The sequence below is a fragment of the Ursus arctos genome, unplaced genomic scaffold (genome assembly GCF_023065955.2).
Source record: "Ursus arctos isolate Adak ecotype North America unplaced genomic scaffold, UrsArc2.0 scaffold_24, whole genome shotgun sequence".
Classification (NCBI taxonomy): Eukaryota; Metazoa; Chordata; class Mammalia; order Carnivora; family Ursidae; genus Ursus; species Ursus arctos.
In genome coordinates this window covers 43,985,142-43,998,972 of record NW_026622919.1, presented here as the reverse complement: position 1 = coordinate 43,998,972, position 13,831 = coordinate 43,985,142, and the positions used below count along the sequence as shown (strand labels likewise).

The 13,831-nt window shown below is 42.7% G+C and overlaps 1 protein-coding gene across 9 annotated transcripts in view; it reads left to right on the top strand.

Moving 5' to 3' along the window:
- The window catches only part of SMG6 (SMG6 nonsense mediated mRNA decay factor), a 228,562-nt gene that overhangs the window by 107,438 nt on the left and 107,293 nt on the right, over positions 1-13,831 (top strand). For 8 of the 9 annotated variants that reach the window (XM_026517857.4, XM_057317740.1, XM_057317741.1 and 5 more), the window contains one exon: positions 4,717-4,918. In XM_026517857.4, coding sequence (XP_026373642.1) covers positions 4,717-4,918 — 202 coding nt within the window. Of the gene's footprint in view, positions 1-4,716; positions 4,919-9,668 lie in introns of all 9 variants that reach the window. The other variant, XM_057317742.1, reaches the window with a different exon arrangement.

The following is a 13,831-nucleotide window of genomic DNA, read 5'->3' as shown; positions in this document are numbered from 1 at the left end:
TAGTTTCCGTGCCACCTTGGCTATATTTCCAGAACTCCTCATCTCAGGAACCAAAAGACCCAACTTGTTTCCCATCTGTACTACAACTCTGATCTTCCATAGCTCTGAAACACAATGCAGGGCTTCTTCTCACTCAACTCTTTCCGGGTTTGTTCTGCAGCTGTGGAGTTTGAATGTTAGTGTTTAAACAAGCTGGTATTACACAGGAAATGGCCACCTCCACAGGCCCCTGCAGGCTTGTAACATGGGGTCATTGTACTTGATATTAATCACCAGTCACTGTTCCCCCAGTAAAAATATTAAGGGGTGTGTGAGGGCTCAGTCCTCCTTAGACTTGCCAGAAGGATGGCCTGAGACCTGGTTGGACCTTAGCACTCCACTCTCCAAACTGTCTCCCTCCCTTGGCCCTGCCCTGGGTGGAACTTGTAGAAAAGTTCCTATCTGACCTTTCCTCTATAAAGCGGGCAGGTCTGCCTTTCTTTCTGAGTTCTAGAAAGGAGATCTGTGGTGGTATAACTTGCCTCACCTGTCTCACACCTTAACCTTTCAGAGCATTTTGTGGAAAACACCTTGTGTGAGAAAACTCCAGAAGTGCAGGAACACAGAAACCTATTAGTCGATCTCATACCAGGGCTTCTCAGTTCCTTGGACTAAAGCTGCTTTTCCAGTGGTGTTTGCAGAAATAACCCCAGCCTGAAGGGTTAATCTGATTCCCCAAGTCAATATCCCCCAAACAACCAGCCAAGAGTGTGTGTTGGTTCATTTCTGTGAAATGTGTTTCCCCAGTCACCTGGGCTGGCCTGGGCTGCATTGTATCGGCCAGCAGCTGCACTGCACTCAAACTGACAGCTACATTAAACCTTGGAATTCTGAGGCAATAAAAAGTAAATTAACTCTTATTTTTTTCCTTTCCTGGTGGAGTAAGTGAATGCATGTCTGTAGGGAAGTGAGTGAGCCTTGGTCCTGAGTATATACCGCTAACTAGCCACTGCTGGTCTGTCCCAAGCTAGGATCTGGTGTTCAGACTCCAGCCAGGGGTCTGCTTTCCTGGTGTGTGGTGTTTCTGTGGGGTTGGGCCACTGGGTCACCCAGCAACTGCTGATCCTTGCTTACTAATCACATTACAGCTGCTTGAGAGGTTCCCTTGCCACCATTCTGAGAGCCATAAACGGACTCGTTGGATGCAGTTTCATATTCTCTGGCTGCTTTGTGTCTGCTTGGTGAAGAATGCATCCTAACTGTAGTGGGATTTTGTGGGTTCTGGGAGCATCCCCAAAATATGACTTGGGACCAGAATAAGCCGAAGGCACTTGCCCAGGCTTATAGCACTATTTAGAACCAAAGGTTGTTTGAGATTGTCTGAAAAACCTTTTGGAGAGCCATTTCCCAAGTGTTTCTGGAAGACTGGGAAAAAACTGGTCATAGCCACCAGAATTTGACTTTGGCCTCCTTGGCCCAGGCTAACTTTGAACCCTCAGAACCCAAAGGCTGCTGAGGGTTGAAGCTTGGGAGGTACTCCTACCTGGGATAAGGAGCTAGAGCAGGAAAAAGCTAAGCTTTTCCCCTTCCACTCAGACAGGAAACCCTATGTTCACCCATAGAACTGACCTCTCAGCCCAGAGGCCTGGTTGGGGGTAAGCTGAGGTGATGATGCCCAGGTTCCAGGAATTACCTCATCCTTAGCTTTTGAGGTCAGGCATCTCACCTGATTTTTTTTTTTAATAAATTTATTTATTTATTTATTTCTTTGAAAGAGCGTGAGTGCCCTCAAGGGTAGGGAGGGGCAGAGGGAGAGAATCTCCAGCAGACTCCCTGCTGAGTATAGAGCTGATGGGCTTGGTCTCATGACCCTGAGACCATGACCTGATCCGAAACCCAAAAGTCGGACACTTAACTGACTGAGCCACCCAAGCACCCCTCGCCTAGTTTTCGTAAGTACCTCTTCCTTTTAGTACTAGTTTCCTGACGTTTCCCTTCCCTGCCCTCCGTGGAGAGTCATGGTATGGTGGATGGGTGCCTAGTTAGTGTGTTCATGTCCAATGGGAGAGGAGGTAACTGATGAAGTGATCTCGGGCAATCCCACTAAGGCACCAGAAGAAAGCAGCTACTTAGAATCAGAGTTCAATCACAAGACCAGTCTGAATGGCTCAGGGCAGAAATGACCTTTCATTGAAGCATTTTGTATATTCCCTTGGTTCTGGTTAGTCTAGTGTGGCCCTTGGGCCCCTTTATATTTCTCAGTTGGGAACTCAAGGACACTTCCTATGTCTTTTGGCACCAGCTGCTATCTTACAAACCAACACTGGGGTAGGAACTCTCATCCACTTCATTTTTGCAGTTGAGTCTTAAGGTTTTGGCACAAGGTGGGTGGTAATGGGCAGAAGGCAGCTGTGGGCAGGGGTCCCTAGTGGTGGCCAGCAGTCTCTGGGAGGAGTCAGTTTTGGTTTATCTGAGCCTTAGGGGACAGGGGAGCATGGTAATGAGAACCACATGGTACCATATATTTCTTCGTCTTGGATCCAAGATGGTAGGGGTGGGAGGATGAGAGAGGGATGTGGGGCCTCCCACTGTGGCAGCCGTGGGTAATTTTCTGCTGCCTCTCCCTGACTGGGGATGCTGCTGCCCACACCTCCCCACCCCCAGCTACGTCCTGAAGCAGTCAGGTCCTTGACCTGCACAGCACCAACCAAGGCCCCTAAGCCAAGAATTCAGCTGGGAGACTTTTCACCTTCTTCCTTCTCACTGTCGTCTTTCCTGTTTATTTTCCAAATTGCTGCTCTGCAGCCGAGCAGTGCCTGTTGGCCAGAGCTCACCAGCGCTGTGGGATTGGACTCAGGCAGTGGGCTCAAGTGGCCAGCAGGGCACTGGGGGAGGAAGTGGGGAGCTGGAAGAGCCTCCCTGTGCGTCTCCCATGGGCAGCGCTAACCTCGGAGGCGGCCCTGAGCAGCCCTATCACATCCGGTGCTTGTCTCTGCAGCCGGGACCGGAGGATAAACTATCAGAGCTGTGGGGCAGTGCATCATTCCTCTTATTATTTTCTTCTCTGCAGATGGGGTCGTGGAAAGTTCAGTTCCTTTTAACCCTCAAAGTTCTGTTTATTCTACAGCTGGTAGCCTGAATGCTGCGTTTCCCATTACATCACAAAGGGGCTCAGGCAGATCTCTGCACAGAAACGTGTTGCAACTGTTTATTTTTTTCCATATTTAAACATTTCTGACAGCCAAACTCAGCTGAGCCAAAAGATGGAGCTTTGTGAATGAGTCTGGTTGTCGGTGTCTGTGCAGAGAGAAGGCTTTAGAAAACTCTCGTCCCTCCGGTGATTCTTCCCAAACATGTTCTTTTTCCTGGGCAAAGGCTGTGAAGCAAGTTACTTCTGCAGTACACGTGTGTTGATTATGTGCCGTTGTGTGATTAATGGGGCTGTGTTCCGCCTGGTTCCCAGGACACTCTTGAAAACAAGATGTTTCATTTCATTGCCTTTTCCTAGTGTAGTGATTACAGTAAATAAACCAGTGCAGGCTCCTTCCACCTGGAGCCAGTCAGGGAGTCCCCACACCCCTACTCCACTTTCTCCCCCAACATCACCTTCAGTGGCATGTCCCTTGAATGCCCTTTTTTCTGCCATCTCCCGAAGGCTCCTAGACAGCAGGAAAAACAAATTGCTTAAGGCTGAGGCCCCTCCCTAGCAGCTTTGGCTCATGCGCAGTAACTCCTCTGGGAAGATTCCAGGATGTAGCTCATTCGTAGCTCTGCTTCTTGCCTCTTGCCACTCCACCTCTTGACCCTTAATTGTAAAGCTTTTCTTTGTAATTCTCCTGTGCATCTCATTCCTTTTGAAGTACAACTTAGCATCCATAGGTACAACAACTGGGACAGTCCCGGGCAAACCAGAATGGTTGGTCACCCGGTATCTAACCTTCCACAAATGAGAGAAAGGAGAGGGAGTGGGATGGCCAAAATAGCACTGAGACTGGTTCATCTGCTTTACTGTCCTGGGATGATCTTGGCAGGCCAGGAATGTGGTTTTTTATTGGGTGGGTGGGTGTGGGGGGGGGATGTTTAATTCCAATAAACATACAGTATTATATTAGTTTCAGGTGTACAATATAGTGATTCAGCAATTCTACACATTACTCAGTGCTCATCACGATAAATGTACTCTTAATCCCCTTCACCTTTATGTGTGTGTTTGTTTTCCTGCTTATATGTGGGAAGAGATTTCTAAAGCATCTTAAGCGGAAAAAAACCCACACAACTCTTTTCATGGTGTGACTGGCCCCTCTGGCGGTATGGGAGGAGGGGAGATTGGCACTCTGTTGCTATCTTGTGGCATATACTTGGCTGGACAGAAGTGGGGGAATTCTGGGAGCTGCCTCAGGCACTGGGTGTCTAGAGTGTTTGAGTAAGTGTCTCAGGCACACTGTCTGGAAAGGTGACAGGACCTGCATTAGGCAACTGATTCTCTAAATTCCTTTTCCTCTCTGGTTAGGATTTTAAAAACTCCCCCTAATCAATTTCAACTTTGCATAGATGGACATTCGCCCACCAGATCGGTACCATGGATGCAGTTCTGTACCCTAGTGTTCTGGGTAAGATTTTCTGGCAGTTGCCAACCATAGACATTTGCCACCAGTACCTCCCTTCTCACAAGTCCTCAAAATACTTTAACTGGTCCTTCTTTAGAGCTGTTCTTCTTTCTGACCTTATTTCTCACAGGGTTGCTATGGATGTGTGGTCGATGCTGGCTGATTTCTGTAACATATTGACTGCGGTGAATCAGTCTGAGGTGCCACTGTACAAGGACCCGGACGATGACCTCACCCTTCTTATCCTGGAAGAGGATCGGCTTCTCTCGGGCTTTGTCCCCTTGCTGGCTGCCCCTCAGGACCCCTGCTACGTGGAGAAAACCTCGGATAAGGTCAGCCCCAGGCCAAACATCCCTCCCCACTCACCCCTCCTCTTAATTCTCCAGACTTTTTTATTCTTGGGAAGTTTTCTGTGCAAACGGAACATGATTAAGTCATTGAGAAGGGTGTTAAGGGAAAATATCGACCTTTTAGCCGCTGACATCCAGCTCTGTGTCCTGAAAAAAAAGCCCTCTCGACTTCCTTTGGTGTGTGTGTGTGCTCGCTGGCATGTTGTATATACGATCATTTCCTCACTTGTTTAAATAGTGCAGCTTGTGTTGGCAGTGCTCTCACTCAGCTCCAAATGGTTTGCATCATGCTTAAAGCACCCTCCTTCCTCCCCCCTCTCCTCCTTCCCCCCAGCCACAAAACTCTGCGCTAGGAAAACAGCCAGGGCTTTTTCCCTTCTCTAAGGAGGAGAGTGATAAATAGGTGACTAGAGAGAAGCAGACACCATGTGTTAACTTACAAAAAAAGCTTTTAGGAATATGAAGCATTCCCCGCTGCCTGGTTTCTATTTTTCTTCCTCTAAGGACTGTGTTTTAACCTGAACGTTTTTCTGGTCTGTTTATAGAAAACAAAGCTCGTTGCTTGTTGCCCTGGTGGGGACTGTGGAACTCTTAGTCTCTGCTTAATAGTTGGGTCTTTGGCCAGGTGTGGAGGGTAGGGCAGTCTGCTCTGCTTCATGTTCCCATGTAGCAGTTGCTAGGGTGGGGAAGTAGCATCCACACATCCTGGGAACAAAGTCTCCTGTGCTGAGCTGGGGAACCCTGTGTCTGACCTCTCTGCGGAGTTGTTAACATCACATCCCTTGGGGAGGCCTTTGGGGAAGAGGCCACAAATGGCTTCTTAAGTGGAAGCCTTTTGACCTAGATGAAGTATATAGAGAGACATAGGTAGATGGCTCTTGTTTTTTAAAGATTTATCTATATGTTTTAGGGAGAGGGAGAGCACGTGTGAACAGGGGAAGGGGCAGAGGCAGAGGGAGAGGGAGAGGGAGAGAGAATCTTCAAGTGGACTCCCACTGAGCACAGAGCCCGACATGGGGCTTGATCCCAGGACCCTGAGATCATGACCTGAGCCAAAATCAAGAGCCAGGTGTCTAACCGACTGAGCCACCCAGGCGCCCCAGGTAGGTGTTTTTTTAAAAAATGTCAGATGGTAAAAACGAAATCCTAGCCATAAACTAAAAATATGAGAGAGATTGTATTGAATGAAAATATTGCTATATTGAAGATTTAAAATGTTTAAACTTGTTCTTAGTAGAAGAGTTATATGTTCACTATAGACAAGTTAAAAAAAAAAAAAAGAAAAATTTATCCACAGTCCTTTTACCCAGTGGTAACATAGCTGTTATTTTTGCTAATCATAATCATATTTAACTACTAGTGTACACACTATTTTAAATACAAAACTAAAGTCATTATACAGACTGTAATCTGCTTTTTTCACTTAATCTTGTTTTAATGTGTTCTTATATGGAATCATTTTTTTAAAAAGATTTTATTTATTTATGTATGTATATATGTATGTATGTATTTAAGAGAGAAATAGGGAGAGGAGAACAAGTGGGAGGGGCAGAGGGAGAGGGAGATAGAATCTCAAGCAGACTCCATGCCAAGCATGGAGCCCAACATGGGGCTTGATCTCGGGACCCTGAGATCATGACCTGAACCCAAATCAAGAGTTGAATGCTTAACCATTCCTATATGGAATCATTTTTGATTATCACTTTGTATTCTTTTGTATGCCAAGATTTCTTTAACCAGTCTTTGCTTTATTGAACTAAGGGACTCTTCTCAATTTTTGCACTACTGTAAACAGTGACATAGTTACTTACAGCAGAATTTTCGTATAGATTCCCCTTGGTTAAACATATTGACTTATCAAAAACTCTTCCTCTTTGGATGTGTTTAATGACTAGTAGGGATCTTGGGAATGTGAGAGCCTCTCTCTCTTAAGAGGAATATTCATTTTATACTTTTTCAGTGAAAAGTTGGAGTGTAATCCTGCTCTTGTAGTGTCAGAAGGGGATAATTATGGGGAATTACAGTATGTGAGGCTGAGGATAACTAACAGTGTTTACGTGTTGTGGAAGATGGTCAGTTAGAAGAGAAACTGGATAAGCATGGCTTGGGCCAGGGGATCCTGTGGTGTTCTTCTCTGATCACAAGGTGAGTTTGACTCTGGAAGGTACTTTTGGGAGTCGGCTACTGGCTTAGCTGCCTTTTGGTGCAGAACAAGGAAGGAGTCCTAACCAGCTTCAGACTTCCTAACCCCTATCTCATCAACTCTCCCAGCGGTAGTGTCAATATGATACGTGTATGTGATACAGCATATGGTACAATGCAGCATATGATAAGTATATGATGTGGCCAGAGAAGAAGACAGAGCCAGCAGTCCATGCCCTCAGCCTGTAGTGGTGGTTCACAGACTCCCCCAGGGCAGTTGCAGCTCATGGCAGCTCGAGACTAAGGTAGGTTTCCGCTTCAAGGACTGTGAAGTAGGTATGTCAAACAACATCTTCAGATCCATACTCTCCCCTAAACCTAGTCTTTTCTTCATTCTTCCCATCTTGGTAAATAACAGCTTTGACTTTGGGTAGCTTATATTAAAATTCTTGGGGTTATTCTTGGCTACTTTCTTTCTCACACCTCCATATCTAATTCACCAGCTGTTCATGTCTTCTTTACCTTCAAAAGAAATGCAGAGACAACTCTTTCTTACCACCCTACCCTAGATCAGCTCATTGCAATGCCTTCTGACTGATTTCTCTAGTTCCTCCTTCCTCCTACTCCCCAGTTTGTTTTCAGCACAAGTGGAATGATCTTTTTAAAACATCAATAAGATCATGTCACTTCTTTGTTCAAAAGCTTCTGATGGCTGCTTCTCTCACTTAGAATAAAAGCCAAAGTTTGAACACCATCCTGCAGCACTCTCAGTGATATGACACCCCCCCTACCTGCTCTTAACTCTGACCTCAGCTCCTACTGCTCTCCTCCTACCTGATACGCTCTAGTCACATTGGCATCCTTGCTGTTCTTCACACAAGCCAAGCACTCATGTCTAAGGGTCTTTGCACTTGCTTTCCTCTTAACCTAGAATACTGTGTCCCCAGAGAGCTGTGTGGCTCTCTCACTCCCTTCTAAATGTCACCTTGTTAGAAGGGTCTTCCCTAGCTACTTTGTATAACATGTTCCCTTCCTTTTCTTTTTATTCTGCTTTATTCTCCATTGCAGAGAAAAATAACATCTCCTGAATATCTAGCCTGTATTGGTTCCTGGATTAGGTACTTCTATATAGTATTTCATTAAGTTCTCCCAATAAGCCTGCCAAGTAGGTATTAGTACCTTTGTGTTTTTTGTTCTTTTGTTGTTGTTTTTGAAAGAGGTGACTGAGGTTCAAGAGAAGAATGAAAAAATGATGATAAACTCCTATGGGTCATCTCCATGGCCGACCTAGGATATTAGTATGGACCTGTCAGAGGGAATCTTTAGGAACTTTGGCCTTTTAGAAATCTGAAAAAGATAGATATTTTCTCCAGCTTTTAGTGTTCAGTACTAAGAAGTGTAAAATATGTCAAGGACTTGTCAGTAGCAGCAACATGTGCAGTTTCAGTGCTGGTCCGGTTTGGTCACATGTTTGGTCCCACCTCGATGCCCATTCAACAGGTATTTATTGAGCGTGTCTGTATTACACTGTCTTGCACACACTAGAGAAATGCAGGCTTGTAAGGCAAATATCTTACTTTGGGAGGCAGTTGGTGGCATGTACAAATGCGAAAAGCAACATAAGTTAATTTGAACCTGTAATTAAGGAGGAAGTCTTGAAATTTTGCTGAGCTGGTAGTATTGCAACGAAGGCATTGCTCAAGGAGCACTGATTTGGCATTAACGTATCATTGTACTTCCTAAGCTTGTTCTACAGAACTCTAGTTGTGTAGGTTCTTAATTGTTAGGTGAAAGAAAGAGTTTCATGATCATATAAGTGTGGTAAAGTAATGTTAAGCAGGGATGTCTGGGTGGCTCAGTCACCTGGGCATCCAACTCTTGATTTCAGCTCAGGTTATGATCTCAGGGTCATGAGATTGAGCCCTGCGCCATTGAGCTCCCTGCTCATTGGGGAGTCTGCTGCTCTCTCTTCCCCTGTCTGTCCCTCACCCCACTCATGCTCTCTCTCTCTCTCTCAAAAAAAAAAAAAATAATAATGTTAAACAGAATCCAATACCGTAAGACTTATTGGAGCCTTTAATGTAGTGTACTGTGAGAATAGCCTTTGCAGTTTTTCCCAAACTTGCTTCACCCTTGATCTTTTTTGATTTATTGAACATCTTGCAGGACTAGTATTCAGCTTAAAAAAAAAAAAAAAAAGTAAAACAAAAACCTGGATATGGAATGAGCAAGAGATAAGAAAACAGGTCGCTATTGGAATTATCCAGAAGAAAAATTAAGAGTACAGATGAGGGTAAAAGCAATAGAGTGGAGCTGGTTACATTCTGAGAGAAACATCACAGATGTTGAAACCAATTAGCGCCAACCAGGGCAAAGAAAGTGATCTTAGGTTCATTGTGTGGCTGCTGGACATCTAAATTCAGAAGATTAAGTAATTTACTTACTCAAGGTCATGTAGCTAGTAAGGAAGTGTAGGATTAGAACCCTTCCTTTTCTGTCATACTTTAAAACCTCATGTTCTGGGACTCCTGGCTGGCTCAGTCAGTATAGCATGGATTCATTCTTTCTTTCTTTCCTTCCTTTCTTCTAGAGAGGGAGAGAGAGAGAGAAAATCTCAAGCAAACTTCCCATTGAACATGGAGCCTGATGCAGGGATCAACACAGGGATCAAACTCATGACCCTGAGATCATGACCTGAGCCAAAATCAAGAGTTCGACGCTTAACCAGCTGAGCCACCCAGGCACCCCAAGCATGCAACTCTTGATCTCAAGGTCATGAGTTCGAGCCCAGTGTTGGGCATAGGGTTTACTTAAGAAAAATTAAAAAAAAATTTTTTTTTTATAAACCCCTCATGTTCTAACAATTTGATGTCTAGGATTTGCTTCAAAATAATTTGTGGATAAAAGTATGAATGGGGGGGCACCTGGGTGGCACAGCGGTTAAGCGTCTGCCTTCGGCTCAGGGCGTGAACCCGGAGTTGTGGGATCGAGCCCCACATCGGGCTCCTCCGCTAGGAGCCTGCTTCTTCCTCTTCCACTCCCCTTGCTGTGTTCCCTCTCTCGCTGGCTGTCTATCTCTGTCAGATAAATAAATAAAATCTTTAAAAAAAAAAGTATGAATGAAAAGAAAGGCCAAATATTGATCAGTATTACATCTGAATAATGGGTGGATTGAGTTCATTATAGTATTCTACTTTTGTATATATATGAAATCTTCTGTAATAACTTGTGGTTAGAAGGAGTAGTATATAGCCATCCTGAAAGGAAGTGAAACAAATAAAATTCTGTGTCTTTTCTGCCGCATTATAGTGCACAAGTGGTTGAAAAAGTAATCAAACTATAATAATAATGAAGTTAAGCTCTTGCAGTCACTAATCATGTTCCAGGCACTGCACTAAACTCTCTACGTGCATTTTCTCATTGAAACCCCAACAACCCTATACACAGATAGGAGAAATGATGAAAAGGAAACTGTTTTAGGTGAAAGATGTTCAGTTCATGTTGTGCCTTAGTCCATGTAAAAAAAAAAGCTTAATTATTGTCTTCAAAATCTATGCATGTGACTGTATAGCTATAGGTGATACTAACCAAGGATATAGTCTATATAGTCTTTCCTTAGGCTCTAAAGAACTTTCCTAAAGCTCTAGTTATTTAATGATACTAGTGCATTTATGTCATAAATAGATGTAAGCAGTGCTTATTCTAGCGTCCCCAGGTAGATTAATTTTTGTAGTTTTCTTTGTCTTCCTCCCCATATTGTCTGACCAAGAGCTAAGTAAAGAACTTTTCAATAAGCTAATGCTGGGGCTACTCTTTGGCTTGATTGGAGAATAAATTATTATAAGTCATTATAAGTCAGTGTTTTAAGTCTCACATCATATTCCATTCATTCTTACAGGCATCTTTGCTTTCTGTCTGGATGTAGGATCCTAGGAAACTTCGTCATTCTTAAATATATTGTTGAGGTTAAAGATGGGGCTTAAATTGTCCAACTTTTGGAACTCCTGACTTGTCTGCTTGTTTATTTGTTAAATGACATTTTTGGAGTGTTGTTTGTTATGTACATAATTACCCCAAAATGTTTTAAATGGAAAATATAGAAAAGCACAAAAAAATAAAAATCACCTAGAAGCTACCACCTAAAATTAACCAGTGTTAATAGCATTTATGTCCTTCCAGTCTTTTTCCCCCCATGCTTATATGTGTGTACTTATTCTTTTCTTTTCATAAAATTAGACCATACATGTGTATGCTTTGTTCTTGTTTTATGTTTTTTATATACTTATATATGTAGTATATAAGATATACATACTATGTGTATGTGTACACGTGCACGCACATACATACATATGTGTATGTGTTCATATACGTAAGTATGTATGTGTACACAATGTACACACATACACGTAGTTTTGGGGGAAATATTGGCTTTGTTGTTTGGTGGTCTGGAAAATATTTAAGTGCTACCAGTAACTAATTTATTAAAAAACATACTTGATCCTCTATTCTCAAAGTATCAACATCAAGAATAGAAAAAAAGCCAAAACTATTGACTCATGTTTAAGATATGGAAATTAGGACTGCTTACAAATATGTGTTTTCTTTTTCACACGATTGCATGTTGTTTTTTAATTTACAATAATTATTTAGAATTAATTTTATATTAAGTGTTTTTAGTGCTCACCATCAGTTCTTTTACTCTATGGCTTTCCCATTCTTTTTTTTTTTTTTTTTTGAGATTTTTATTTGTCAGAGAGAGATCGCGCACAAGCAGGGGGAGCAGCAGGCAGAGGGAGAAGGAGGCTCCCCGCTGAGTAAAGAGCCCAATGTGCGATTCAATCCTAGGACCCTGGGACCATGACCTGAGCTGAAGGCAGATACTTAACCAACTGAGCCACCCGGGCGTCCTGGCTTTCCTATTCTTATTATGTCCTTTGATTCATCTGTTATTCAAATGCAACACTAAGGAATATTTTCATCGAAGATGACATGGGTGCCTTCTAAAAATTAAGGTGACTTTTATAAAATATTGTAGTAAGATACATACTCATGCGAAAGAATCAAATAATTCACAAAAATATATACAGTCAAAAACCACCCGCCAGGAGTAACTGCTGTTAACAATTTGATATTTACCTTTTTAGACTACTTCTATACTGAAAAAAACCATATTTATACATGTATATACCTGAATGATCAAAATGATAGTGTGGTTTGCATTCTTTTCCGTACTTTGCTCTTTTCATTGAATGATCATCAAGGACATTCTTCATGACTACTTTTGAACACTTGCATTTTGAAATTGTTCTTATTTTGCCTTTGCATATGAATGGCAACTTAGCTTAGGTCAACTTTTTTTTCCCCTTAAAACTATAGGTATTATCCCATTGCATTAATGGTTAGGAAAAATTGGAGAAAAGTCTGACGTTTCTTCCTTTGAAGGCATACTCCTTTTTTGGTCCAAAGTGAGTAAATTACAACTTTTTGTAATCTTGAATTTCAAATTGTATGAGGATTTGTTTAGATATTGGGCTCTGTACTTTAGGTTTTCGTAGGTACATAATGAGCTTTTTAATAAGCAGATCCCGTTCTATCTGTGGGCCAGTAAAGTTTTCATCTCTTCTGTCCTTGATCGCTAACGTTCTGTCCGTTCTATTATTTTCTCCACTGTCTTCTACATCTCTTTTTCTGTCATCATTTTAACCTCTTTTCGCTTTGCCTCTGCATTGCTGGAGAGCTTCTCAAGTTTATCTTCTCTGGAATTGATTGAGATTTTTAGAATGCTGATTCTACTTTTTACTGCTTCTAATTCAGTTTTTAAGTCTGATATTGCATTTTATGTTTCCTTACATTACTTCCCTGTGTTATCCTGGAACCTTTATATTTTTGCCCACCTTTTATCCAGGTCCCTTTTATCTGTCTTTGTTTTGTCATTTTTCTTTTATCATACTTCACAGTGTCTATGATTTTAAAAATTCAGTTCTTAAAATATCTTCTTCATTTGACATTCCCCACACTCCCCCACAAATATACTTTGTTTCTCTATCTCTTTGTGTGCTATGTTCTCCCTTTTTTATGTTGCGGACCCTTTTCATAGGCCCCAACTTGGATTGCTACAATCTGATTTTGGCCAGGTGCATTTCTTTGAACAAAGAAAGGTTTCCTCAGGTCTGATATCTGCTCCAAAATAGGTTATGTAGATTCTCATGGGATTCCTCCTTTGTCCACAAATACTATTTAGAATCTCCTTCTCACTCTACAGCTGGTTGGTATAAGTTTGTATTACCAAGTCACAACCCTGAAGAGAGTGGGGAGGAGGCCAGGTGGTATGCAATTTTAATAAATGAATTTATTTTCTACATTTGCTGCCCTGTATATAGTGGAGCTGCTACACCAGAGCTAGTGTCTCATCTCTATTTCACATAAATGATAACAGCAATTTCCGACCTCCTCACTGGAGCTGTGGCCTACCATGTCAAGAGGAAATTCTACTCTCTGGCCACTTCTGTTTATTTAAAGATTTATTTAAGGATTTATGTATTTATTTTGAGAGAGAGCGAGAGAGAGCACAAGAAGAGGGCCAGAGGGAGAGGGAGAGAGAATCCCCAGCAGACTCTGCACTGAGCTCGGAATCCAACACAGGGCTCTGTCTCACAACCCTGAGATCATGACCTGAGCTGAAATCAAGAGTCGGACACTTAACCAGCTGTGCCACCCAGGCGCCCCTGGCCACTTCCCATTTAGTGTGGTAGT